Genomic DNA, 18,824 nt, shown 5'->3' on the forward strand with positions numbered 1-18,824 from the left:
CAGTCTGGCTGGTCGGGAGTGAGTGAGACAGGCTGGACACACCCTGGAGCCCTCCCGCAGTCCCTCCCCAGCTGGCCAACCTCCCATGTCCCTCCCTGGCCCTGATCGTGCAACAGTGGGATCCCTCAGCCTAGCCTGCACCCTCTCACAATCCAGGCTGAGGGACCCTGCCCCCCATCCCCGTGCACAAATTTAGTGCACCGGGCCTCTAGTACCTAATAAGAGTCAGCATAAAAGTTATAATAAAGATGCTCCTTGCCCTGACCAGTTTTCTCAGTGGTTAGAGCGTCAGTCTGCAGACCAAAGGGTCTCGGATTCAATTTTAGTCAAGGGCACGTACCTCGATTGCAGGCTGGAGCCCCAGCCCCAGTCGGGGCATGTGCAGGAGGCAATTAGTCGATGTGTCTCTGTCACACTGATGTTTCTCTCTCTCTGTCTCTCCCCTCCCTTCCACTCTCTCTAAAAATCAATGGAAAAATATCCTTGGGTGAGGATTTAAAAAATAGATGCTCCTGAAGTTCTAGGAATAGATTAATGCCAAGAGAGGGAGTTAGGCAGAGGAGAGGATGGAATTTAGAATTAAAGGCCAGAGCGCCCACTGTTAGAAAATGATGGAATGCCGAAACCGGTTTGGCTCAGTGGATAGAGCGTCGGCCTGTGGACTCAAAGGTCCCAGGTTCAATTCCGGTCAAGGGCATGTACCTGGGTTGTTCCTGAAGTTCTAGGAATAGATGAATGCCAAGAGAGGGAGTTAGGCAGAGGAGAGGATGGAATTTAGAATTAAAGGCCAGAGCGCCCACCATTAGGGAATGATGGGAGTTGGAGGAGCAGCAAAGTAGACTGTGGGATGCTCAGGGAGGGTGCAGGGCACTTGCATAAAATGATCTCAGGTAATTCTGATCTGTGTTGGATGTTCCCCTGCTCACTAAAGTCCCTGTCCCTTCCCTTCAGGGTGTTGTCTTTGTTAGGTGACTAAGATCCCCATCCTTGTCCTTAGCTGCTTTGTCAAAGATGGATATCTGGTCCATGCCTAGGCCAGCAATTTAGAATTTTGAGCTGACAACCTTAGAGACTGACCATTTTTATTAGCAGCCTCAAGTCAAGTCATAACAAGGAAGCTTTAATGGGACGTTCCATAAGCACTCCTTCTGGTGAGGTTGCTAGAGGTGTTCTTCCCTAGGTGTGGTTGTTTAACTCTTTATTCAAATTTGGGAAAGATCTCTTTCCTTCCAATAACTCCCCTCCCCGCCCCGCCTTGTTTTTCTGCATGAGATAATAAAAGCTAACATATATTGAGGGATGCAGTATGCCAGATGCTATATCGAATGCTTTGCAGGTTATCTCATTTAATCTTTATGACAACCTTTGAGGTAGATTGTCTCATATTCTCTATTTCACAGAGAAGAAAACTGAAGCTGGGAGTGGTTAAGCAATTGGCCCAAGGTTATACTGCTGTGTGGGTGGCTGAGCAGGGGACCCTGCCAGGACCTGGTTCTTATCTGCCATGCTGCACAGTTAAGTTGAAAGTATTTTTCAATCAAAAACACTTAATGCAAACACACCAAGGGAAAAATTATAGTCGCTATTTGAAGATGAGTGTACCAAGGCTCAGAGAGGTTAAAGAACTTGTTCAGGGTTGCACAGCTTATTCTGTGTCAGAGCCTGGATTCATTTTAGCTCCCATCAGCTTTCTAGTTAATGCAGTTTGCTTCCATTGACCACTGTGATGGTCAAGGGAGAAAAGAATGTTTAGGAGTGAAGATGATCAATAGTACCAGATTCTATAGCAAAATTAAGTAAAATGACTTAGAAGAAGACATCAGCTTTGAGGAGTAGGAGATCCCCAATAGCTTTCAAGAGCACTGTGCCATGGAGAGGAGAGGGCAGAAGCCTCTTTGGTGGAGCAATTAGGAGTGAGGACATGGAGACTATGATAGGGAACGGGGGTCAACTTGAGGGTCAAGGTAGGAAAAAAAGAATATCTTCAGAACCAGAAGGGAGAGAAGAAGAGGAGAAGGTCAGCAGGGAGAGGAGAATTGAAAAAACCCAGAGAGGGGAGGGATGGGACCAAGAGCACTTCCATTCATTCAGTAAGCATTTATTAAGCACCTATTCCCCAGGCACTGGGGAGACAAAGGAGAACCAAACAGGCAAGATTAATTTTTTTTTTGAAACCGATATTTATAATAAGGAAGACAGATAAGAAACTGTAAAAAGATAAATAAAATGAGAATTATGATAAGAGTTCTAAAGAAACAGCATATAGAGATAGAGATTAGGGGCTGAGAGCAACTGCAGGTGGGATAGTTAGACAAGGCCTCTCTGAGCAGATGAGGCAAGAGGGTGAGAAGAAACTAACCATGCCAAAGCTGATGCAGGAAAAAGATTGGCATATGCAAAGGCCCTGTGGTGGGAAATGGATGGTTGGAATTTAGTGGGCAGGAGGGGAGTTGGTGGGATAAGAGGGCCTTAAAGGGGATAAGATAAAGGAGAACTCCTTTATCCTAAATCTCATGAAAGCCACTGAAGGAACAGAATGACATAGTATGAATGATGTGTTAAGCAGCATGGGAAAAGAGTTTCGTCTTGAAAACATTGAGAGGACTGTTCTTCAGACAAGAGGAAAGGGAGATGCTTGCATGATGGTGCCTGGGAAGCATTTTTGCACAAGGAAAGTAGAGGTTCAAGGAGTTTGTGTTGCAGAGATCTGCTCTTCTCTGTGACTTTAGTGAGAGGGGAGTTGGGCAGCCCTGTGTGAATGAACCTTTCTGTTGTTGAGCCCAATGGGGGTCCCATCACCCATACAAGTTGCCCCTTTTGGTCACTGCAGTGACTTGCTACCCATTTACCATCTCTAATGTTCTTCTCAAATTTTCTCTTCCTTGCTATTCCTTCTTCTTGATTTAGAGTTTTACTACTAATTCCCCCAGGGAAGAAGAAGTAAATAAAACATTGCTAAAATTTTACGAAGTCTGATAAGTTTCAGTTCCTGATCTAGCCTATAGTTCCTCTGAGTCTCGCTGAGGTGGTAAATGGAAACCTTTTCTGGTCGCCTATTGCTGTGTAACAAACCACCCCAAATCTTAGTGGCTTAAAGCAATGACATTTATTTTGCTCATGAATTTGTGATCTGGGTAAGGCTCAGCAAAAATAGCTATTCTCTGCTTCACTTGGTCTCTATTGGTATGGCTTGAAAGCTGGGGGCTGGAAACTTCTGGAGACTGGCTCACTCATCACTGATGTTTGCGGTCAGTTGGGCCTTAGCTGGACTATTGCCAAAACATCTTCATGTGGCCCCTACATGTAGCTTGGGCTTCCTCACACCATGGTGGCTGAGTTCCAAGGGTGACTGTCCCAGGAGATAGAGTCACATAGAAGCTGTATTGCCTTTTATGACCTAACCTCAAAAGTCATGCAGCATCATTTCCACTATATTCTATTTATTAGGAGTGAGTCACTGAGTGTTGGAATTAGATTTTACCTTTAGATGGGAGAAATGTCAAAGAATTTGGGGACATGTTTATAAACCACTGTAAACTCACTGGCCTTCTGCATTCTGCCTTCATTCACTTGATAGATGGAGAGTGGGGGGCCTCACCTTTTCCCCAGCTTTAGGCTCCTCTTTGGGGATCTAAGAGGAAAGTTAGGCTTGGAGATACAGTCAAGGAAGAACAGTTATTCAGGCTCTTGAAGTAGACACACTTGGATTTGAATCTTGGCTCTGCCATTTACCAGCTCTGTGTTCTTGGAGAAGTCACTTAACCTTGGGTAAACCTCATTTTCTTCATCTGTATCCTTCTCATAGGGCTATTGTAAGGATTGAGTTAATAGAGGGATATATAATACATACTTAGAATACTGGCTGGTACACAGTCAACACTCCATAAGTGTTAGCTATTGCCGATATGATTATTCAACACATGTTTATTAATAGCTAATTAAATCAGGCTTAGGCAGGTTCTGAGCTAGATGATGCTTTCAACCATGTGGGCAGAGAGTAGGCTTTGCAGTCAGCCAGACCTGATTCTCATTCTGAGTTTACCTGTAGTTCCCAGCTGTGGGGCCTTAGATCAGTCTTTCACTTTCTCAGCTACAGTGTCCTCAGTTGAAAATGAGAATTATAATAGTATTATAACCCTACCTCCCTGGGTTCTGGTGAGGATCCACTGAGATAATCTATGTAAAAGCCTTAGCTCAGTTCCTGGAACATAGTAGTTACTTAATAGATGTTAATCATTATATTTATTTATCAGGAAGTTGGCTAATAAAGGGATACATCATAGTCTGAGGTAGAGCATGCTATACTAGTTGGGCAAACAACCTGCTAAGGGAGTTCAGCAGAAGAGATTAACTTTGCCAGGAAGAATCTCAGAAAGGCCAGAGGAAGTGATATGGGAATTGGACTTTGAAGAATGAGTAACGTTTTTCAGGTAGGAAATGAGGAAAGAGAAGGGATTCCAGATGGAGGGAAGATCTGCAATGGTATAAAGTTACAGAGTGCAGACATGTTTGGAAGAAGGTGATAAATTCAGTGTGGAGCTTAAGATGTGTGAGATGAAGGGGATGAGGCTGGAAGGCGTTGTTCAGGGCAAAGCATTGGCTCAAGTAGAAGTAACTGCCATCGTTAAATCAAGGGGGACTCACAGAATGCGGAGAAAGGCCAGTAGCTGGGCTGAAGAGAGGTTTTGTAGGTGGAACAGATAAGCTGAGGTGTAGATGTTCTATGTGAGTGCAGGAGAGGGCAGTGAGGGAATCAAAAGCTAGCTGCTAAGGAGTCAGGGGAGGAGGGCAGGGTTTGAGTGGATGGAACAAAGTTATGGAATGTGGAGTTCAAAAACCTGGCCCCTGCCCAGCTGATGCAGCTCAGTGGTTGAGCATCGATCTATGAACCAGGAGGTCATGGTTTGACTCCCTGTCAGGCCACATGCCCAGGTTGCAGGCTAGATCCTCAGTGTGGAGCGTGCAGGAGGCAGTGGATCAATGATTCTCTCTAATCATTGATGTTTCTATCTCCCTCTCCCTTCCTCCCAGAAATCAATAAAAACAACAACCCCCCCCCCCCCCAAAAAAAAACCCCACAAACAAACCTGGCCCTGAACCCACCTGGTATACTTCTGAGTATCTCCATGATCTGAGATTGTCATACTATTTTGGCCTTAGTTTCCTAGCCATAAAAAATGATCTTTCCTATCTGCTACACATAATTGTGGTGAGAAAGAAAAGAGGTAATGCATGTGTAAGTGCTTTGTAAGTTTTAAATAACTAAACAAATATTAGACCCCATGTTATTAGGGAGGCAGTCAATTGCCTGGGCTAGCTCAGCTAAAGCAGAGTTTTTGTGAGGTGGAAGGTGGGGAATATCTGTCCTGGGTAAAGATAAAGATAGACACAGCAATCAACACACATACACACACACACACACACACACACACACACACACACTACAGATATATACAGCAATTTCCACACTGGGCTGGGTCTGTAGGAGGGCAATGGGAAACTCTCAATTCTATCACCATTGAGCCTACCATTTGCCTTATCCTGTCTTATCTCTCACTTGGATATAAATAAGATAGTCCAATGGTTCATATCTGAAGTCTTTAGCTGAGCCTCAGGTATCTGGGGAACCATGACAAACCTACATAATAAAAGCCTAATATGCAAAGTGACCAAACGGCAGAATGACCGGTGCTATGATGTGCACTGACTACCAGGGGGCAGATGTTTAATGCAGGAGCTGCCCCCTGGTGGTCAATGCACTCCCCAGGGGGAGTGCCGCTCAGCCAGTATCCGGGCTCATGGCTGGCAAACACAGTGGTGGTGGTGGGAACCTCTCCTGCATCCACGGCAGTGGGCCTAAGCCAGCAGTTGGACATCCCCTGAGGGGTCCTGGACTGCATTGCACAGGTCGGGCTGAGGGACACACACACCTCCCCCAGTGCATGAATCTTGTGTACCCGGCCTCTAGTTTATGAATAAAAGCTTGTGCTATGTTTTTCTAGGGCTAGAATCCAGAGTCTCCAACAAAGTCCAGTAGGCTCAGTGACCTCTCTCCCCCAAAGGTTAAGAGTCATTGTTTTCCTCACCAGAAATTAATAATAGCTATCCTTGCCCTGGCCAGTGTGGCTCAGAGGATAAAGTGTAGGCCTGAGAACCAAAGGTCTCCTGTTTGATTCCCTGTCAAGGGCAGTACCTGCATTGCAGGTTGGATCCCCTGCATGAAGAGGCATCCAATCGATGTGTCTCTCTTATATAGATGTTCCTCTCTCTCTGTCTCTCTCTCTCTCTGCCTCCCTCCCTCCCTCCCTCTAAAAAGCAGTGGAAAAAATAACCTTGGGTGAGGTTTAACAAAAAAACCCACAAAAAACAAACACACAAGAATAGCTATCCTTGGGGAGAAGAACTGGTGGGTGAAGGGGAGAGATTTTCATGTTTAATTTTCAACTTTTCTGAATTGGTTGAATTTCCTAACCACAACACATATTAGTTTCATTTAAAAATGTCATCAGTAGTTATCTGGGTGGTTTAAGATTTCATCTTTATACACCTTTACTAAAACACAACAAACACAAACACTAATAGCTGTTATTAAAAAACATACCTTGATAATATCAGCAGGGGCATACACTCACACATAAATCATTCCATTATGCAAAGTACATCCTCCATTATGTAGGGTAAAATGTCTACATTTCCTATAAACTACTGGCTTCATTCAATGCAGTAAAACTTGCGATTTAAATTAACCAGGAAAAAAAAAAGGCGATTTTAAGTATTTCAACTCAGAAGCATAAAAATGTGTATACGTGTCAATACATATATATACTGCCTTCTGCATTCTCGTGAATTGGCCAATGTGCAAGCAGTTGACGTTTGATGCTTCAAGCGAGGGAACAGAGAACAGGGTTAAATCCACTACTCTCTCCCCACGCACTCTAGTAATTATTCTATTTCCACGTCATATTTCCGGGTGTGTGTGTGTCTCATCTCACGCAGAAACTGGAGTTCAGGGCAGGCAGGAGACACCCATGTTTTTTTTACTGTCCTCAGAAACCCAGTTGAGGTGTTGGGCCCCCTGGGGATCTGGCGATACTTGGGGACTAACTGGCTGATTCCCACGTGGTAAGTGGCTCCCACCCTGGCCGCCACGTGGTATTTAGAACCGGAAAAGGGGAGAGCAGGCAAAAGAGAGCCGCATCAGGGGCATTTAAAGTGTCTTGACGTCACACACTGCCAGGAACTCAGCTGAGTTTTTAGCAGGACATTCCAGCCATCTTCCCTCCCTCCCTCCGGACTTCTGGTCCCGAGACATCGGCAATTCCCCTTCTATTGCGGAGGGAGGAGGACTGAGCCTTCGGAACAGCCAGCACGGGGCGTTCCCAGCTGTATGCTGGCCCCGCCCTTTATCCCTAAGGCTCTTCTCATTGGTCAGTTGGTGTGCAGTACACGCTCCAGCGCTTCTGTGTGGAGGAGAATACTGGCCGTCTCATGAATTATGCAAGAAGGCGTGTCTTGGTCAGGATGGGGCTGGGCGGGGATTGGCTGGAGGGGCTGTAATTCAGAGGTTTCCGGAGCTGCGGCGGCGGCGGCGGCGTGGGAAGTTGTGGAAGGAAACTTCAGAGGGGCGGGAGGATAGAGGAGACTTGGAGGGCCGCTCTGAAGGGACACCTCCGGGGTGACAGGAGCGGGCCTCTGAAGGGACAGAGGGCGCTGGAAGGAAGTTTCGTTCTTCGGAGGAAGGGAAGGCGGCGAGGAAGAGAGAACGGGCTCGAGGGGGGAGGACCGTGGGGCGAGAGCACTCGCGTGGGGGTGGCGGGAGTGAGGGACAGCCCCCCCCCTAGACTGGGAGGGAGAGCCTGGGGTTCCGTCGTTGCAGCGGAGGGAGTGAGCCCGAACCGGATCCTTGACGAGTAACCCGGCTCGGCTCTCCCTCTCCGCGTCTGCGAGGAGAGACCCTGCGGCCTGAGGGAGCCCGCGGCCCGTAACCCCGGAGCAACGCACCCCGGCCTGTCGGGCCTCAGCCCGAGAAACAGGCCTGGTGAGGAGCTACTTTGGAAGGAGAGCCTGCCCTCCAGTGTGGAGGAGCGAGGAACTGGTCTCCCTGAGTCCTGCTCGAATTGCATATGAGGTGTCTCTTCGTTCCCCCGTTGTTGTCCCGCGGGTCGGGACAGTCTGGCGCCCAACGGTGGGGCGACTTGGGGACCCCCTGCGAGAACGTCTGCTTGAAGCGCCTGGCCAGGCACCCCTTTGAGTCGCCGCGCAGTATTGACTCGTGAGTGAAGACTCGGCATCTGGATCGCCACGGTTTCGCCCGCCCGTGAGACAGATCGTTGTGAAGGTAAGCAGACGAAACTTTTCAAACAAGAATTTCAAAATACCTCTTGAGGGTGGCGGGAGTGAGGGACAGCCCCCCCCCACTTCCTGCTCCCTGGGACTCGGGGACGTTCCGGCCATAGGAGCGGCTGTCAAGCCGCGGAGGTCGCGGAGAGGCGGGGTGGCGTTGAAAAGAGCCCCCCGTCCTCGGCCTTGCCCTGTGTTGGATCCCTTAGGAGCCGGCTGTGCCCCTCTGGAGGTAGAAATAGGTGTCTTCCTCCTACGGTCTCCTGGCCTCATTGGTTGTGGGTAGGATTATTGCATAAGAATCAAGTTTCCTGTAGGGAAATTGACAGCCTTACACACTCTTTCTAAATCCCCTCCGGTCTTTTTCTAGGTTAAGCCGGGTTTCTCCCCAACCCCCTTCAAAAAAAGAACCACAAACCAAAACACAACAACAAAATACCACTCCCCCCTTCCCCCCAATCAAGCCAGCCCTAGAGAGAAATAAACCTCTTTTCTCCGTGTCATTGTTCTTTTATAAACACCTGGTAAACTCGGCCAGAAGATAAATAATGGAGCCCCTACGTTTACTGGATTGTGGTGTTGCTTAATTGCATAGGGCAGAATGAGCCAATCGCGAGTAGGAGTTTTTTTTGTCTCAGAGCCAAGATCTTGGGTAAATGCAGAGGAGAGGGAAACAAAGACTGGCTGGCCTTGGTGAAGCCATGTGTGCAAACTTTACCTGTGTTCGGGTGGTGTGGCGGGGCTTCCGTTAGCCAAATCCAAACTGCCACCCAAGTTGCTTTTTCCATGTTTAGTAGACATCCCTCTGTTATATCCAGTGGGTGTATAGTGTTGACACCCTTATTCTTATACAAAAATATGTGTAATGTGCACCTGCTGGTTTTATATTCTGTGTATGAGTTGTAACTTTGGTTAGCTGTGCTGATAAAGCATTGGTTTGAATACATCAGAATAGTAAATCGTCTCAGTCTCTTATATGTGGCTTTAGACTGTTATAACCTGATTCAGCCAGTTTTCTATTTTGTTATATGTTAAATATGTCTGTGTTCCTTGAGTCAACACATTTAGTTCCTTATTACATATGCCAGACTGGAATACTGGCAGAATTTATGCTCAGACTAGTGGGATGGGGGAAGGAAGGCTGCAATACAAAAAAAAAAAAAAATTGTAGATGTTGGAGGGTTGTTCTTAGTCTCTATATTTCTTAGCACATCCATCACAAAAAAACCACTAGCAAGTTTATGAATCTTTTGTTTTTGTGTCTAGTCCTGTTGGAAAGAAGAACCATTTAGAAATATCCACAGTTATGATTTGACCCACAAGGGATAGATAGTTCATATCCTATTTTGTAGACTAGGAAATTGAGGCCAAAGGAACAAGACACTTGCCTAAGGCAGCAGAGTGCCATAGTGGTGGAACTCACACTCCTGTATATTTTGTGTTCCTTCGACTATTTATGCTTAACCCTACCAGACCGCTGTACCGATTTTTCGGTAATTTCCACACAAAGGTGGAATATTGACGCTAGATGAAAGGTAGATGAAAGGTAGATGAAAGGTAGACGAAAGGTAGACCTATTTTCTACAATGTCTCCAAGTTCTATCTTATTCTAACCACTTGTTTGCATGTAACTAACATTTTTCTATATCATGTTGGTTTTTTCTCTTTAATGCTCAGGAGCCCAGGTATAGGGGACAGTTAAGTTCAGGGCCTCAGGTCTGGTAGGATTAGTATTCGGTCTTATTTTAGAGCGAGTGTAAACCCCATTGGGAAAACTGTTAGTGAAATTCTAACGTACACATGGATAGTGAAATACCACCAATAGGCTGTAAGACTCCATGGGAGATATGTGATAAACAGGAGGAAAAGTGCAAGTGGGGTTTGCTTAGGTCATTTTTCTAACTGCTCTATCTAACTTGGGAAGTAACTGACTTTTTAGTTGGCATAATTTATCCTCAGAATTTAGCTATTTCCTAATGGAAGGAGATATTTATTTAGGCAAGCTTGTAGATGAAGGACAGTTGTGACCTAAATGTCACTTCAACCTGTGGCTGCATCAGTGGCCATTTGCGTTTCCAGAAAGTTGCTTTCTCCTCCTTGATTCTGCATGTTTTGACATTTAGATGTGAGATGGGGCAGAGATAGTGACTCTCATTGCAGACACAGAGTCCAGCACCTTTTTACCTTATAGTTTTCTCAGAGATGGTGTACAAATGAACAAATATTTACTTTCTGCAACTTAGTGAAAGTTGCTGTGAAGAATGAGATGACTTGTTTATAGAACTTGCAGTTTACTGAGGCAACTTGAAAAATGCTTTACCCCTACAATGCAGCATGTCTTCAAAGAGATGGTGGGACATTGTCTGATATTCAATAAATTAGCTATTTTATATAATATACTAGAGGCCTGATGCACGAAAATTCGTGCAAGAGTAGGCCTTCCTTCTCCTGCCTGCTGGCACCGGCTTCCCTCCGGCCCCCGGGACCAGGGCTGCTTCCCTCCAGCCATCGGCAGGCACCCAGGATCCAGGCTTCGCTCTGGCCCTGGCTTCATCCAGAAGGACGTCCGGTCTAATTAGCATATTACCCTTTTATTATTATAGATAGCACAGATAAAGAATATTTCTATTATTGTGGAAAGTTCTACTGGACAGTGTTGTAGTAAGCGCTACAGGTCTTTAGAGGAAGGAGAGGTTACAAGGCATGGAGTTCTGTAGGAATTCTTCTTGCCAAAGGAGAGATTTGATCTAGGTCTCAAATAATGGTTGGAGTTTGATATCTATAAAGAATTTCCGGTGAGGAGTTATGGTGATATAGCACAAAATCCTGGTAGATTAGGCAGGTAAGTAGGGGAGAAGGAGTGCCTACTTATATGATATCTTGACTATAAGACCAAGGAATTTCAGTACAATCCTTTTGTAGGGGAAGCTTTTAATGATGTGTGAGGCCAAGTACTGGTGTTTAATTATGGAGTGCCTACTATGTGACAGGCATGTGGCCGGCATTGGTTAATTTGTACAAAGTATATCAGTATACATAGCCTCTGCCCTAGTGGAGTTGTCATTGAGGTTAACCTTATAAACTGGGAGCACCCAAAGAAAGGTGAACTGATTTATTGGATTTGTGTGCATTAAGTGCAGATATGTGTTTGTTTGTTTTTTTGGATTTTTAATTGTCTACAAATTGACTACTCACCTTTTATGTCTTCCATATTTTAAAAATTTTACTATAACTTTTGGGTCATTCATAAAAACCAGCCAAAGAACACTTTAAGAACATCCCCAAATCCTGAAGAACCTCTGGTGTCCTGTAGCAAGCAGCCTTGGTGAGGTCCAGCCTTGGCATTGCTGGGCTGTTTCAGTCTTTGTTGGTTATGGTGAAAAAATTAATGTTATGGTTACACATTCGTTGCTAGAAACCTTGGCTTACTATGGTGCACTTTAATCAGGATGGCCAGATAGTACTTTGGCCGTAAATTGTTTGGGATGTCTTCAGTTTTTAAAGGGAATAGCATATGGAAGAATGAATTTCTATTATGGTCAGTTCTCATTTACCATGTTAGGATTATCACAACTCTTAGTTCAGATAGGCAAACATATTATACTAGAGGCCCAATGCATGAAATCCGTGCAAGGGGCTCGGCCCTCGCAGCCCCGGCTTCGTCCGGAAGGTTGTCCAGATGCTGTTTTGTCTAATTAGCATATTAGCTCTTTATTATATAGGATTATATAGGATATTGAGAGCCAGTTATTGTGCTAGGCAGGATCCAGAGATAGTGAAACATGGTCCCTGTTTTCACGGAACTGGGGGCATTACTGTGGGGACAGAGGGTATGCTCTGTTAGTATGGACTTCAGGCAGAGTAGATGACAGAATAGTGGTTTAAGGTTCAAACTCTGGAGTCAAACAGATCTGGGATTGGATCCTGGATCTGCCACTTATAGACTCAGTGAAATAAAATAGGTAAAATGTTTAGCATAGTGCCTGGCGCACAGTAAGAATTCCATAAATCTAAGTTCTTATTAAATGTCTAGTTAAAGAGATTGATTCTCTTCACGGATGAGAAAAGACTTTGTCATACAGGGGCTTTATCAGGTGGGAACTCCTGAATAGGGTTTTGTAGGATGAATAGAACTTTTCCTTCAGAGCTAAGTGGTAAGCAGTTGCATTCAAGGCCAAAGGAATAGGAATAAGAGGCTTAAAACAGAATAGTGCATTCAGGGAGCTCTAAGTGGAAGTTCTTAATTTAGGAGAACTAAACTGAGGGTAAAGGAAGCTGCAGAGCTACAGCTCTTATCCTTTCTCTTCTGTTAATAATTGGGTTCAAATGTCATTAAGTTGTTTTTCCTGTTTAGGGAAGTAATACATGCTTGGTGATTATCAGAGGAAAAGGGGGTTGGGGGCAGGTAGAAAGGGGTAAAGGCAGATAAAAGGTGACTGAAGGAGTCTTGACTTTGGGTGGTGAACATAATATATAGATAATGTATTATAGAATTGTACACTTGAAACCTATATAATTTTATTAACTAATGTCACCCCAATAAATTCAATAAAAAAATAAAAAAAGAACTAATACATGCTATTGTAAAACATTTAAATTTGTAAAAATATGTATTATATATTTTTATATATAATAGGTTAATAGTTTGGTGTATATTTCTCCAGACTTCTTGCAGCTTTTTCTACTTATCAGTTTATCTTGGACATATTGCAAATTCCTTTTTCACAGTCTAATAAAAGAACAATAAGGAAGGTAAATCTGCCCCACTCCAAGACAAAATAAGGTTTGGATTATCTGGTTTTCCTTTCTGCTGCCTCCATCCACTAGAATAAATGACATTTCTAATCAGTGAACTTCTACCTGACCTTTGACTTTTTAACTACATTGGATGAGGAACTTATGTTTTGAGCTTTCCTAACATAGCTATTATTATAGTGTTGAAATGCTTGGGCGGTGTGTTTGAGGGTTTTATGGTCCACCGTTGCTATAGATAAAAGAATGGTCCAGCCCTAACCGGTTTGGCTCAATGGATAGAGCGTCGGCCTGCGGACTCAAGGGTCCCACGTTCGATTCCGGTCAAGGGCATGTACCTTGGTTGCAGACACATACCCAGTAGGGAGTATGCAGGAGGCAGCTGATTGATGTTTCTCTCTCATCGTTGTTTCTAACTCTCTATCTCTCTCCCTTCCTCTCTGTAAGAAATCAATAAAATATATTAAAGAATGGTCCAGATCCATAACCTCTTGGACCTTGGGGTCAGTTGTTTTAACTTCTCTAGGTTTCAGTTTCTCTATCCAAAAAATGGTCCAATTGGAGGGGAGTCATGAAGATTAAGCAAGATGCTGTATATAAACTACTTTGCTCAGTGCCTGGCAGATAGCTAATAATTAATATTAAAAACTGCACATATATCTAACTAAAAGTCAGGGAAGTTATGATTCATGGTAGCCATTAATGACCCAAAATAAAGGAAAGAAGGAGTAATTGGGAAATTCTAACCTAATAGGGAAAAATGAAATGAAGAGGGACCAGGGGGATTTACATTGTGGTGGAGGAGATGGAGGCCATCACGTAAAAGAAATAGGCAAAGCAAAATGAAAATTTCTGTTTACACCAATGTCCCCATGAGAATCTCTCTGCCTTTTCCAAAACCTGTGACTGAGGCTCATTTATTTTAAGCAATATTCACTACATTTATTATCACTTCGAAATTTGAACAGTCCCTTGGAGTTCTTTATGACACAAAAAGTGCAGATAATATTGAAAGTTTGAGAGGTAGAGGAGTCAGGCAAGGACAGCGTTCAGTTGGGGGCGGGGGGGAGGCGGAGTAAGAGGCTGGGAGGTGATTTGTTCCTTCTCATCTTTGTGTGTTTATGTGTACGAGTGTGTGTTTTCATTGGAGGAGTAGAGATGTTTGCCTGTCCTGTAACTCTTATTTGCAAATGAATTTGTATTTGAAATTGCCTTGCGGTGAAGAAGCAGCACTCAGCTTCTCTGCAAAACAGGTTCTCACACACCAGCTCTCCGGTTTTGGATCGGAGAGGACAAGAAGGAAAGGCCTTCCAGTTGTTTCTTGGCCATACGTGCGCTGGAGGAAGCCAGCAGAGCTTGAAAGAGAAAGTAAACCTTCTGGTAAATAAATGGCTTCCCCATTGTGGAGGAGGAGTACAGATTATTAGGGGGATGTTTGGGTAGTTTTTGTAGAAGCCATTTCTGAAAACTGATTTAGATTATCGAAGGCAAACCCAATTTAGGAAAACCCTACCTTGTCTGGTATTAACCACCTGTTTTCCCGTTCTGTTGATTGAATTTATTAGTTTGCGGTGTCCTGACCTCTCATTCTTGTTACAAGAATTAGAGGATTTGAGTCAGAATTGGAGCATCTGCTTAGGTGAAAGCTTCCTAAAGTGCATGTTCTTCACATCTTTGCTAATGTTAATTTTGTTTTGCTGTTTAGCAAGCACTTTTTCTGACAGAATCTGAAAGCATTAGACTTTTACTTTGCTCTTCCCTACTCTTCCACCTCAGTCCACCCAAATGTAATCCTCAAAACCTCAAAACCCAGATGTTAGCTGTGTAATTACCTCTCCTAGAAACCCAAGTGCAATATTGCATCGAGTTAGCATTAAAATAGTCGGCCTTTGAATTTTTTTCTACTTGTGGTTTAGACATAATAAATATTTAATCTCAGACTGACTGCCTGACAAATCTGTTTTGTATTTGGGCCTTTTAAAAAAAATCAATATGTTTAGGGAAAGAAAATTTATTGAAACATTAACCAAACTAAAACATAATTAGGATGGTAACTGTCTAATTCATAGGGGCAGGTGGAATAATTGAAGCATTCTGAAGCTAAATGTCAATATTCTTTATTCCATGTGTTATTGTCTCTTTGCATTAGAGTGCATAAACAAGAGTGGGATGTAAGTGGGAGTAAGCATGTGGGACACTTTAGGGTCTTAATTGCTATGTTGAAGAATCCTGGGGCCATCCAAGATTCCTGTTTCTCTAATGTACCACTGTAGTTCCATACGTCTGTTGTGGGGGAGGTTGTGCCTATTGAGGAACAGAGGGTTTATGGGAACTCTCTGTACTTTCCACTTAATTTTGCTTTGAACTTAAAACTGCTTTTAAAAGTAAAGGTTATTCATTAAAAAAGAAAAAGTTCTGTTTCTGCAGAAATATCCGAGATGTCCAAGGTCAGAAGTGCTTTGTATGCAGCTATGTGATTCCATAGACTTCTACCTCAGTTTACCCTAAGCTTTACAATGAGAGCACCATTCTTTTATACCCACTGAGAATATTTTCCAAATAGTGGAGAAGGAGACTGGAGGTGGGGGACAGAGAAGATTCCCTACCACCTCTGGGTTAAATAGTTACCCCTTTCCCTAGAAGAGATGAATGTGATTAACCATAGACTTGCAGCAAGAATATATTAGTTTTGTTTTTCAGTTCCAGACTCCAGTTTTCTTTATTGTAAAAGTAATATTTTTGGAAAACATGTTTTAATTAATCAGTACAAAAAGGTATGTAGTAAGTGGACAGTATCTCTTCCTTAGGGACTGTTAGTTACCTATTTCTCACTTATCTTTTCAGAATGATTTATGTGTACACATGCAAACATATTTTCACTTTTTTTCTTCCATCAGTAGGGGTAAATTATACACAATAACTCTTTATCTTGCTCTTGTCACTTTATCTTAGAAAACACTCAATGTGAATATGTTTATATCTGCCTCATGTTTTTAAGGTCTGTGTAGTAGTATTTTAAGCTATGGATGCTATTATTCATTTAATTAATCTCCTAATGGTAGGCACAGATTGTTTGTAGAATCTGAAGATGGAAATCAGTGTTGTAAATATCCTTATGTTTGTGTTCAGGTACATACAAATAAATCTATGCATATAGTATACTTTTAATGTTTTAATTATAATGTGCATACTGTTTAGAAATGTAGCTTTTCAATTAACAGAGTGCACATTTCCCCCCTTAATTTTTGGGAGAAGTCTAAAGCACACCACTCCTAAAACACAGCAAACTGTTTCATTTAAGCCCCATTGCTCCTTTGGCAAGTGGGGCAGGGGTTGTTTTTGGTGTTTTGTATTGTTCCCACGGATGGTTGCTCACTGATGCTTTTGTTTGAGTTGTCTATAGCAGCAATTCTCAGAGGACTGTTCAGCAGACCCCTGGGGGTTTCTGAGCTTCTTTAAGGGGGTTCTTTGATGTAAAAACTACTTTTATAATATTATTTGTGTTTTTTACTTAGTGGCCTTTGCACTTACACTAGTAGTCATTGTAAAAAAAAAAACAAAAACAAAACTGATTTCACATAATGTCCATGATGAAACAGTAAACAATATTAATTTCATTGTGTCTCAATTCTTGAGGATGAGTCCCCCTTTTTTTTTTTATCCTCACTTAAGGATATGCTTATTGATTTGAGAGAGAGAGAGAGAGAGAGAGAAAGGGTGGGAGTGGAGAAAGAGAAAGAGAGAGCGAGAGAAAGAGAGAGAGAGAGAGAGAGAGAGAGAGAGAGAGAGAGGTGGATGTGAGAGAGAAACATCGATTGGTTGCCTCCTGTATGGGCTCTGACCAGGGATTAAATCTTCAACCTAGGTATGTGCCCTGACCAGGAATCCAACTTGCAATCTTTTGATGTATAGGTTGATGCTCCAACCAACGGAGCCACCCAGCCAGGGCAATGTTGTCTGTTTTTTTGATAGAATATCTATGAATTTATTAAGACAGACGATTTCTGACTGCTTGGATTACTTTATAAAGACAATTTAACAATTGTTTTTAAATTATACAAGTAGTGTTGTTTTATTTAGACATGTCTTTATAATGTCTTTCATTTATTTTTTTAAAGTATATTTTTATTGATTTCAGAGAATAAGGGAGAGGGAGAGAGATAGAAACATCATTGATGAGAATTATTGGTTGGCTGCCTTCTGCACACCCCACACTGCCAACCACTGATCTTTTTTACTATCTCTATAGTTTTATCTTTTCCAGAATATCATATAGTTGGGATTATATAGTATGTAGCAATTTCAGATTGCCTTCTTTCACTTAGCAACATTCATTTAGATTCTTCCTTGTCTTTTCTTGGCTTGATAGCTCATTTCTTCTTATTCCCTTATTAATATTCCATTGTCTATGTATACCACAGTTTGTTTATATATTCACCTATTGAAGGACATCCTTATTGCTTCCAAGTTTTTGCTTTTATAATTAAAGCTGCTATAAATATTCATGTGCAGGTTTTTGTGTAGATATAAGCTTTCAACTCATATGGGCAAATACCAAGGAGAATAATTGCCAGATTGTATGTTAAGAATTTGCTTAGTTTTGTAAGAAACTGCCAAACTGTCTTCCAAAGTGGCTGTTCAATTTTGCATTCTCACCAGAAATGAATGGAATTTCTGTTGCTCCACATCCTCCCCAGCATTTGGTGGTGTCAGTATTTTGGATTTTGGACCTTCTAATTAATAGGTGTTTAGTGGTATCTCATTGTTTAATTTGTAATTTCCTGGTGGCATATGATGTCAAGCATCTTTTCATATGCTTTTTTTGCCATCTCTGTATCTTCTGTTCAGATTACTTTTAAAATTGGATTGTTTTCTTATTTTTGAGAGAGTTTTAAGGATTCTTTGTCTATTTTAGATAAATTAAAATTTTGCTCTTTAAAACTTTAAAAAACTGTCATAAAATGATGTTTTAGAATCCAAAGTCATGCAGAAACAAACTTTAGGATGCTTGTGTTTAGTATACTAGGGACAAGGAAATGAAGTACTTACCTTTTCACCCCCTAAATTTAATCCTCAAACTCTCCTGGGTCTAGACAGGGCTGGCCAGAGGCCTATAGTCCATAGTGTATAGATTTAGATACTGGTTTTTATGTTTAATCTCTCTGCCCTTTCATATAATGTGTTGGATGGTATATTGATTCCTCCTTAAACCCTGAACAGTGCTGAGCCTGGGTGGAATGGAAGAGTGGAGAAATACTGAAAATGTATAAATCTTTTGAGGGCGGAAAAATCACTATTTCTAGAGGTCATTCTTCTCGGACCCTTTTAAATCACTTTTTTTGGGTCATATTAAGAGACAAAAGTGAGAAAACAGTCTTCCAGGAGGTCCTGAGAGCCTTTAAGGCAATGAATCCTGGGAAGAAAAGTAACAAGAGTGGCTTGAGTGTCTTTGTGAACTTCTTGGTGGCTTTATCTTGGGGTTCAGAAACATTAGCCTAATTGAAAGGTATATCACCAGTGTCTCTACATTACCAAATTAAATAGTGCTACTACTCTCTCACCATTTTATTCACCCTTTTAGTGGTATTGGACAGAGTTGAACACCTTTTTGTCTTAAGACACTCTATTCTTTTTTTAAATACACATTACCAAGTGCTACTACTCTCTCACCATTTTATTCACCCTTTTAGTGGTATTGGACAGAGTTGAACACCTTTTTGTCTTTTTGTCTT

General features: G+C 42.5%; 2 protein-coding genes across 7 annotated transcripts in view; both read left to right on the forward strand.

Moving 5' to 3' along the window:
• PTRF (polymerase I and transcript release factor) overlaps nt 1-8,715 on the forward strand; it is a 27,277-nt gene extending 18,562 nt beyond the window's left edge. Inside the window, exon 3 of the mRNA XM_014547189.1 lies at nt 8,711-8,715. Coding sequence (XP_014402675.1) covers nt 8,711-8,715 — 5 coding nt within the window. The remainder of the gene's footprint in view (nt 1-8,710) is intronic.
• The window catches only part of STAT3 (signal transducer and activator of transcription 3 (acute-phase response factor)), a 51,949-nt gene continuing 40,966 nt past the window's right edge, over nt 7,842-18,824 (forward strand). For 2 of the 6 annotated variants that reach the window (XM_014547237.1, XM_014547238.1), the window contains exon 1: nt 7,842-8,033. Coding sequence is in view for 4 of the 6 variants with exons in the window: in XM_005875732.2 (XP_005875794.1) it covers nt 14,283-14,472 (190 nt within the window). In the remaining 2 variants the exon portion in view is untranslated. Of the gene's footprint in view, nt 8,034-14,264; nt 14,473-18,824 lie in introns of those variants that run through there. The other 4 variants (XM_005875732.2, XM_005875731.2, XM_005875730.2 and 1 more) reach the window with 4 other exon arrangements.

Source organism: Myotis brandtii, unplaced genomic scaffold, assembly GCF_000412655.1.
Source record: "Myotis brandtii unplaced genomic scaffold, ASM41265v1 scaffold469, whole genome shotgun sequence".
Taxonomy (NCBI): Eukaryota; Metazoa; Chordata; class Mammalia; order Chiroptera; family Vespertilionidae; genus Myotis; species Myotis brandtii.